This window comes from Oncorhynchus keta, chromosome 2 (genome assembly GCF_023373465.1).
Source record: "Oncorhynchus keta strain PuntledgeMale-10-30-2019 chromosome 2, Oket_V2, whole genome shotgun sequence".
NCBI classification, from domain to species: Eukaryota; Metazoa; Chordata; class Actinopteri; order Salmoniformes; family Salmonidae; genus Oncorhynchus; species Oncorhynchus keta.
This window is the reverse complement of record NC_068422.1, coordinates 59,313,307-59,322,887: the sequence shown is the minus strand read 5'-3', so window position 1 is coordinate 59,322,887 and position 9,581 is coordinate 59,313,307. Positions and strand designations below refer to the sequence as shown.

Sequence of the window (9,581 nt, the reverse complement as noted above, 5' to 3'; positions counted from 1 at the left end):
GTTCATCCAAACGTTGTGGCAAAATAATGATTTGAGACAAAATGGAGGGCTTTGGTTGACAACTTTTATTTTGATATTGCCAAAGCTGTACATGTTCTATAAATACTTTTTTCCAACACATATTTACAACAATTTCTCAACAGCAGTAGGCTAGCTAGCACAATAATTGGGTTGGTTGGTTTCAAATACTCCCGTTTTGTAATGTTCTCATATGTAACTAGTCTAACAAACAATACCTTATGTTCGGTTACTGTCTTCAAACTGTTTTGAGACACTCCTCATCCAGTTACTCTCATATTTACACCAGTGTTTTTATTGTCAAGAATGAAATACCTTAAATAATTACCTCATGGAAGTTGTAACATTATGTTCCTTACACACGCATTTCATCTCTAAAAAAATAAAAGCCACGTAAACATTAAAAACAATATCCTGATCATATAGCTGTATTATTCATATATTGCTTATCTGGCAAAACAATACAATGCATGTATACACTCACATACACACCACTTACAATTGGGCTGAAATGGGGCTAGATTGGATTTATCTTACTACAACAGACACAACATGAAGACTTAACACACCTCTCCAACAGACAAAACCATAACAGCAGTAGATGTACACATCTCTAGAATCTCCAAATAGTGATTTCGCAAGTATAAACAATAGGTCATATTTATTTACTTCAATAAATATCTACGACAATGAAGTCCTTTTTTTTTTATACAATCTTTGCTCTGTGTAAGCCAGAATTGCCAAGATAAAAAAAAAAACAGAACAATGATCTGGCTCTGGCTTACTATGTAAAGTATTGCACATCTAGTAAATAAACCACACTTTGCAAAACATCTTATGTTGAAATGTACAGCATTTCTTCTCTCCATAGTAACATTCAATACAGAGGACCACAGGCAAGACACTTGACAGTAGAACTACTACAGTAGTTTCGCAACACTGGGCAAGCTAAAGAGATGCACACATCTTGGACCACACAAGATATTTTGGGATCAAAAGGAATGAAACAAGCTTTTACGTGCAGTGTTTGATGCACCATGCAGAAGTAGCATTTATTAACAAAGTGACAACCGTCAGTACTAGAGTACTTTTTAAACGTTTCACCGGTTTGGACAGACTGGAGTTTTACAGTAGTACCACATAGAATATTCATCACACAGTCGCAGAGAGTGGATGGGGCGGTTGGTTGCTTTCTTATCGACTTGTAGAGCTGTGGCTCACATCAATCCCTCTTGCTGTCTCCATCCCATTAAAAACAACCAGTAAGACCTTGGCAGCAGGCCAGGACGAGAAAAGAAAGAGATGGGGAACGAACTGTCGCCTTGAAGATCAAGCAAGCTTACGGCCAAGACATCAGGCTGGGCCTGTATGGGAGGAGCCTTGTGGACGTGACCATGGTTGGGAAGGGTGTACACACACGATGCCACAGACCAGGGATCACATGTACATACACACACACACCATAGGAATTTTACTTACATGGCAAGGCGCAAAGAGTAGAGGGTATTTCTTGGAGATGTACTTACAGGGTGCAAAGAGGAGTAAAGAGGTGTGTAGGATCAAGGATTGTGAGAACTCAATGTCATAGTAGGGCCGAGATTCCACTTTGTTGCAGAGTGAGAGGCACGGGGGGGTTGGAGGGGGTTGTAGACTAGCTGGCCAGGGGTCTTGGAGATAGAAGCTTGGGCTTGCCTTCTGCTTCCTTCCCCTTCACCGCAGCCACGTAGGAGAAAAGGCAGAGGACGGAGTAACAGATCTGGTGTGCCTGTTTGAGAGCAAGAAAAAAAACAGGGAACATGAGGGAAGTGTAGCTATGACCAAGCTACTTGTGGCATAGTTATACTACTTCTGCCGCCTTTCACTTTATTATTTGGTGTCATGGCTCTGTAGAACTAATCGTGTTATGAACAAAAAGGGGATTACATTATTTTAAAATACTTAAGAGATTAAATAAAAAGGCTCCTTGAAAAAAACTAATATTACACGCATTTTAGCAGTAATGTCGAAGGGATTACTCTTCATAATCATGTCAGAAGTTTACATACATACACTGTAGCCAAATACATTTAAACTCAGTTTTTCACAAATCCTGACATTTCATCTTAGTAGAAATTCCCTGTCTTAGGTCAGTTAGGAACACCACTTTATTTTAAGAATGTGAAATGTCAGAATAGAGTGATTTATTTCAACTTTTATTTCTTTCATCAAATTCCCAGTGGGTCAGAAGTTTATATTCACTCAATTAGTATTTGGTAGCATTGCCTTTACATTTTCTTTTTTTTAAACTTGGGTCAAACATTTCAGGTAGCCTTCCACAAGCTTCCATAATAAGTTGGGTGAATTTTGGCCCCTTCCTCCTGACCGAGCTGGTGTAAATGAGTCAGGTTTGTAGGCCTCCTGGCTCGCACATGCTTTTTCAGTTCTGCTCACAAATTCTCTATAGGATTGAGGTCAGGGCTTTGTGAAGGCCACTCCAATAGCTGAACTTCTTTGTCCCCATGGGCAGTTGCAGACCGTAGTCTGGCTTTTTTATGGCGGTTGTGAAGAAATGGCTTCTTCCTTGCTGAGCGGCCTTTCAGGTTATGTCGATATAGGACTTGTTTTACTGTTGATATAGATACTTTTGTACCTGTTTCCTCCAGCATCTTCACAAGGTCCTTTGCTGTTGTTCTGGTACTTTTCGCACCAAAGTACGTTCATCTCTAGGAGAAAGAACGAGTCTCCTTCCTGAGCGGTATGACGGCTGCGTGGTCCCATGGTGTTTATACTTGCGTACTATTGTTTGTGATTCGGTCCAAATTCCAAACAAGGCGTTTGGAAATTGCTCCCAAGGATGAACCAGACTTGTGGAGGTGTACAATTTTTTTTCCTGAGGTCTGGGCTGATTTCTTTGGATTTTCCCATGATGTCAAGCAAAGAGGCACTGAGTTTGAAGGTATACCTTAAAATAGATCCACAGGTACACCTCCAATTGACTCAAATGATGTCAATTAGCCTAACAGAAGCTTCTAAAGCCATGACATCATTTTCTGGAATTTTCCAAGCTGTTTAAAGGCAGTCAACTTAGTGTATGTAAACTTCTGACCCACTGTAATTGTGATACAGTGAATTAATCTGTCTGTAAACAATTGTCGGAAAATTTTATTGTGTCATGCACAATAAAATAGTTTAACAAGACATTTGTGGAGTGGTTGAAAAACTAGTTTTAATTATTCCAACCAAAGTGTATGTAAACTTCCTACTTCAACTGTATATGCAATGCAGTACTGTTAAAACAGATCTGGTGGCAATTGAATGCGTATGGCGTTAGCCACAAGAGCGGAAGAGTTTAACTCACCATGGGTGTCTTGTACTTGTGGATCACCACTTCCTTAGTTTCAGGAACTACAAGTGCAGGTGCAAGAGACAAAACAAAGGATTCAAGAGGTTGAAACCCCACTTTAAGAAAGAGTGTTAGAGCTGGGTGTTGCAGCGGGTGTAGCATGTGATAAGAGATTTCAGACTATGAGAGGGTACGCAAAAGAGGCTGTGGGCCAAGAGTCCACACAAGTACTGAACTGGTTCAGAGTTCACACTTAGCACAAAAATGATGCTACCTGATTTGCTTTGGGCATATGCTAGATTGGACCGGACACGCTTCACTTTGGCATGATGAAAATCTGAATTCTAAGACGGTGGATACTCTCATATACTATCTGAAAAAGTGTGGCATTTTCAAAATGACCTTTCTGCCACTGCTAGGTCTAGCAAATATATTTGCTATTTAAGGGGGAGGGACAGTAGAATCGAAGTGCAATTTTGGGTGGTTCTTGCAGGCAAAATACGTTCTTCGTAAACCATCTCAAATTATAGTCTTTGCGAAGCGAAGTTCAATAATGTGCTAACAATGCGCTAAGAAAGCCACTGTAGGTAGCTAGCCAGCTAATAAGCTAGCTAGTGTGCTAGCTAGGTGAAGAATCCCCTTATCCCTCAGTCACCAGCAGGGTTGGGTAGGTTACTTTCTAAATGTAATCTGTTACTACCTGTCCAAAATTGTAATCAGTAACCTTTGGATTACCCAAACTCAGTAACATAATTTATTACTTTCCCCTTATGAGGCATTAGAAGCAGTGGTGTGTAGTCATGGATACCAAGGGAAGCCAGGCTTCCTTGAAAAATTGACAAAAAATATATCTTTCGTGTATTTGTTTTCATAATTTTCCTTCAATTCGCAAGAGGCTGAATGTATATCACGTATGTGTAGGCCTTCTATCTGATGCTGTCTGGTCATTTACATTTTTTATTTCACCTTTATTTAACCAGGTAGGCCAGTTGAGAACAAGTTCTCATTTACAACTGCGACCTGTCCCAGATAAAGCAAAGCAGCGGGACAAAAAACAACACAGAGTTACACAGTCTTAAAAGAGTATGACATTGTTGCCACCCGTAGCATTGAATGCAAGGGAAGAAGAAAGAAAGAAAATTAAATAATAGCCAATCAGCGTTGCGCTGAACTAAGTGAGCTCAACTATGAATGCTCATGGTGCACCAAAAAAAAGTGTCAAGGGATACCAGTTTGGATTTCACATCGCTTCAAGAAAAATACGTAAATGACAGAAGCAACCTCAATTGTTGCATTTCGTGTTGTCCTACGGTGGCTAGCTAGCTAGCTAAAATTGGCCCTTCCCTTGCCATGGATGGAGTTGGGGATTTGGTTTTACTTAATTCTCCGTACTGACCAATGATTATAAAAGCGATTCTGATCCAACCATAAATTCAGACATGGTTCCCCTGGACTGAGAGGCTGGAAGTTCAATAGCTATGTAGCTACTGTATATGTAGAAGGCTAATATTAACTAGCTAATGTTGCCCACGAAAGGAAGTTAGGCTAGCGAGCAAGCATTTTAGCCAGGTAGCCTATGAACAAAAGATAAAAGTGTATATTGTATGACAGTCATAGAACGTTTCGTCAACATGAATGAGAGGAGGAAGACATTGGTGTTTCTCAACAAATCAAATTGTATTGGTCACACACATATTTAGCAGATGTTATTGCGGGTGTAGTGAAATGCTTGTAGTAGGGCGAGTCAACATGTTTTTTTCTGCATGCACACACAAATCAGGACAATGGACAGCCACATCATATTTAGCTCATTTTGATCGGACTATATTGTTTTTTGGGGGTAAATTTTAGTTGTCACTATTAGACTAAGCATAGATGATAAGGGTAGACTAGTGGTTAGAGCGTTGGACTAGTAACCGAAAGGTTGCAAGTTCGAATCCCCGAGCTGACAAGGTACAAATCTGTCGTTCTGCCCCTGAACAGGCAGTTAACCCACTGTTCCTAGGCCGTCATTGAAAATAAGAATTTGTTCTTAACTGACTTGCCTAGTAAAACAAAGGTAAACAAAAAAATGATGTTGAAATGGTGCTGGAATATTGGAGGCAGCGTCTGTTTTCTTTGCGATTTGCGGTAACTCTACTTAGTTCTAAATCAATAGTTGTTTAGTTGTCCGAAAATGTCGTAAACATTAACTTGCTTGACCATGCTGTAGGTCAAATATTCCAAACAGCCTACCCGATCGCTCAAGGGCGTCTGCATGGTCCTGGCTTGGCTTCCCCAGTGATATTACCCATGCACCTCTACTGAGAAGAAGACAAAAAGTTTCCAAATGCATTTGGTGATTATCATAGTAGTCTCTGACTGGTGGTCAGACTCACTCAGGTGGAAAAAAACTTAAATGAGAGAAAACCCTGTCATATTTTTCTCCCTACAAATATCCTTACATGTAATCCAAAAAGTAATACTCTAAAGTATCTACAATCTGATTGCAAAAAATCTGATTACAATACTTTTGCTATGCCTGTTGTATATCCCCACATATAACTTTCTACCATTTTTCCTTGCTAACATCCCAGTCAGCCTATGCTAGCCTACTCACCTTTATATATTGTCTATTACAAATGAATATATCATTATTCGTTTACAACATATAGTTCACGTTCCTTGTTAAGCTGCATATTATGTAGGCTTCCATTACTGTTCCTCTGACTGGCTCATTCACCGTTGCGGTAAACCGTGGTCAGAACAGCATTTTGTTATATCCATTACAGCCATGTACAGGTTTATATTCCATATAATCTTACTTACTATCCCTTTTGTTACCATGTATGCTTACAACCTGCATGTTATTTGTGCCTGAACATTCCTATTCTTTTAATTTTAACCCCCATTTCTCCCCAATTTCGTGGTATCCAATTGTTAGTAATTACTATCTTGTCTCATCGCTACAACTCCCGTACCGGCTCGGGAGAGACGAAGGTCGAAAGCCATGCGTCCTCCGAAACACAACCCAACCAAGCCGCACTGCTTCTTAACACAGCGTGAATCCAACCCGGAAGCCAGCCGCACCAATGTTTCGGAGGAAACACCGTGCACCTGGCGACCTGGTTAGCGTGCACTGGGCTAGTGCGCGATGAGACAAGGATATCCCTAACCGTGCGTCGCCCCACGGACTTCCCGGTCGCGGCCGGCTGCGACAGAGCCTGGGCGCGAACCCAGAGTCTCTGGTGGCACAGCTAGCACTGCGATGCGGTACCCTAGATCACCCGGGAGGCCTTTCCATTCCTATCCTAGTGTTGTATGTATTTGTACGCCAATTAGGCAGTTCACCATTTGTGCCTAATCTCTATGGGGAAATAAGTCACTCACTAGGCTGCAGTCCAAATACGTGATTTTTAGTCCCTCAGCCCTTTGTCTAGTAACTCTCCCTCTGGGAATCCCCATTGAAACCGGATGTAGTTTTATTGCCACCTTAAATGGAGGTCCAATTCACAAACGTTGCCCCCTTGGCCCTCGATTTTGCTCGACGGAGCGAGTGATATACTTGCCACTTGCAGGGTTGATATAACCCACAATTAAATACAAACTGTAGTCACATGTCAAACTCTGGTGGCCGCAAACTTTTACATTTAATCAACAAGGCTGCATTTCCGGCATGCCAGACAAAATTATGAACCTAGCTTGATAAAAAAAATGTATCTAGACAACATTGATTTTTAGCGTTGTAAAATTGGCTTAGTGTCATAGTGAGGAGCCTATAAAACCGTAGATGCATAAACATATTTTTGGGAATTATGAAATTTGTATATACAACCGGCCGTGATTGGGAGTCCCAATTGGCCCAGCGTCGTTAACAGTTCAAACGTCAAGATTTTCACCAAGGACGTTGCCTCTTCGATCAACACTCTCCCTCGCTTGGGCAAGGGACATTTAAGGAACACTCGGACGTGACGATGTAAAATGCCATTCAAGGGCTTAGAGTTCAGGGCGGAGGGCGGTCTACTTTGAGTTTGTATGCAGCCGTTAAAGAGGTGTCGTTTCCTAGCACCGCCCTATTTGGCATGTTCACGGATGTCAGTCAGCCTTTGCAATTAGAGCCATTACAGGGCTCACCTGCTGCCTAGTGGCACGGTTTATTATTGCAAACAATATATGCATACATGGGTGTCACCTATTACGTATACATCCCAACCACTTATTTATGTATGCATATTTCTTAGGTATTCTTGCCATTATGTTTGTGTACATTCCTTATGACTATTTATGCATATTTCCCCTGCTTATTTCCTATTGTATACCTATGTCAATGTTTCATCTAGTGAATTATTATACGTTACTAATGTTGTATTATCATTCATTTTCTCTAGTAGAAATTTGCACGACTACATATTCACCATTATTCTGGTTACTGTGGAATTAAAGTGTTCACAGTGAATCAACGGCTTGCATCGTCTTCTTGACCGAAGACACAGGGGGCCAGGGTCGCACTCCCAGTGCATAACACACATAGTATTCCACAAGCTATGCTGACTGGCAAACAGCCACCTCTAAGTTAGGTAGCTAGCCATCATCTTTCAAGCTAAATATGGAAAACTGCTTGTGTGAATATAACTTGGGGAACAGTTTGGTTATGTTTCCACTATGTTTGCATACCGGACTACCATCTTGAAGACTGTCTGCATAGTTCACCAGAGATGAGATCGCAAAGGTAGAGGATTTAGTCTGCCCCGTCCACAGCAAGCGGCCAACTGCAAACAGCTCTGACATACAGCTGGCTAGTTTGTTTATTTAGCTTCGTTTCCGAGAACCACCCAAACTTCGACCTCGCTTCTAGCTTGCCGCCAGCTGTATCCTTGCGGTACATGTCAAACAGTATACCTGTATGAGCTGGCTCAGTTTCTCACCTGATAAAAAAATATATATACACACTTCAGTTCAAAAGTTTGGGTTCACTTAGAAATGTCCTTGTTTTTGAAAGAAAAACACCCATTTAAAATAACATCAAATTGATCAGAAATACAGTGTAGACATGGTTAATGTTGGAAATGACTATTGTAGCTGGAAACGGCGCACAGAGGCCCATTATCGGCAAAAATCACTCCTGTGTTCCAATGACCCGTTGTGCTAGCTAATCCAAGTTGATCATTTTAAAAGGCTAACAGAAAAACCCTGCCTAGAAAGCCAGCATCCCGGAGTCACCTCTTCACTGTTGATGTTGAGACTGGTGTTTTGCGAGTATTATTTAATGAAGCTGCCAGTGGAGGACTTGTGAAGCGTCTGTTTCTCAAACTAGACACTAATGTACTGGATCTCTTGCACTGTTGCAAGACACTCAACTAGTTTAAAGAAGGACAGTTTTATTGCTTTTTTAATCAGGACATCAGTTTTCAGCTATGCTAACATAATTGCAAAAGGGTTTTCCAATGATCAATTAGCCTTTTATAAAATTATAAACTTGGATTAGCTAACACAATGTGGCATTGGGACACAGGAGTGATGGTTGCTGATGATGGGCCTCTGTGCGCATAGGTAGATATTCCATAAAATAAAATCAGCCGTTTCCAGCTACAATAGTCATTTCTAACATGAACAATGTCTACACTGTATTTCTGATCAATTTGATGTTATTTTAATGGAACAAAAGATGGGTTTTTCTTTCAAAAACAAGGAAACTTCTAAGTGACCCCAAACTTTTGAACAGTAGTGTAGGTTCTGCTGTTTCCTAAAAAGTGGTTTTTACTGCCCCCATTACTTACTGTTCCTAGATTTGTTTTGGCGAATAGATTCAACTGTTTGTAGCAGCAAGCCATTAGAATACAGACATCCAAATGATTGTGTAAAGGACATATGTGGCCCACGGAAAAGGAAAGAACTCACACTAATGCCTTGAAAATACAAAAACAAAATCAGTCACACAGTGCGAGCAAATGTGTACAGCAACAACAATGTAAAACAAATGTGGAGAATGGGAAAGAAACAAAGCAAGATTATAGGGAAAAAAAGTGTGCCAACCAAGAAACTGACTACTTAAAGACACAAATACATAAGATGTTAAAAAGGGATACTTCAGGATTTTGGCATGGAGGCCCTTTACCTACTTCCCCACTGTTACATTAACTCATTGATACAATGTTTATGTCTCTGCGTGCAGTTTGAAGGAAGTTGCTATAACTAAAACAATTGCAAGCTAGCGTTTGTGTGATGACTGGAAGTTTATGGGCTCACAAAACTACATCCGCAC

The 9,581-nt window shown here is 40.7% G+C and overlaps 1 protein-coding gene across 14 annotated transcripts in view; it reads right to left on the bottom strand.

Moving 5' to 3' along the window:
- Positions 1–50: 50 nt before the first annotated feature.
- Positions 51–9,581, bottom strand: part of LOC118362231 (MAP kinase-activating death domain protein-like) — a 73,790-nt gene continuing 64,259 nt past the window's right edge. For 8 of the 14 annotated variants that reach the window (XR_008079302.1, XR_008079321.1, XR_008079318.1 and 5 more), the window contains 2 exons: positions 3,356–3,402; positions 1,768–1,783 (listed from right to left, as the gene is read on the bottom strand). Coding sequence is in view for 4 of the 14 variants with exons in the window: in XM_052479310.1 (XP_052335270.1) it covers positions 1,670–1,783; positions 3,356–3,402 (161 nt within the window). In the remaining 10 variants the exon portion in view is untranslated. Of the gene's footprint in view, positions 1,784–3,355; positions 3,403–9,581 lie in introns of those variants that run through there. The other 6 variants (XM_052479310.1, XM_052479321.1, XM_052479322.1 and 3 more) reach the window with 4 other exon arrangements.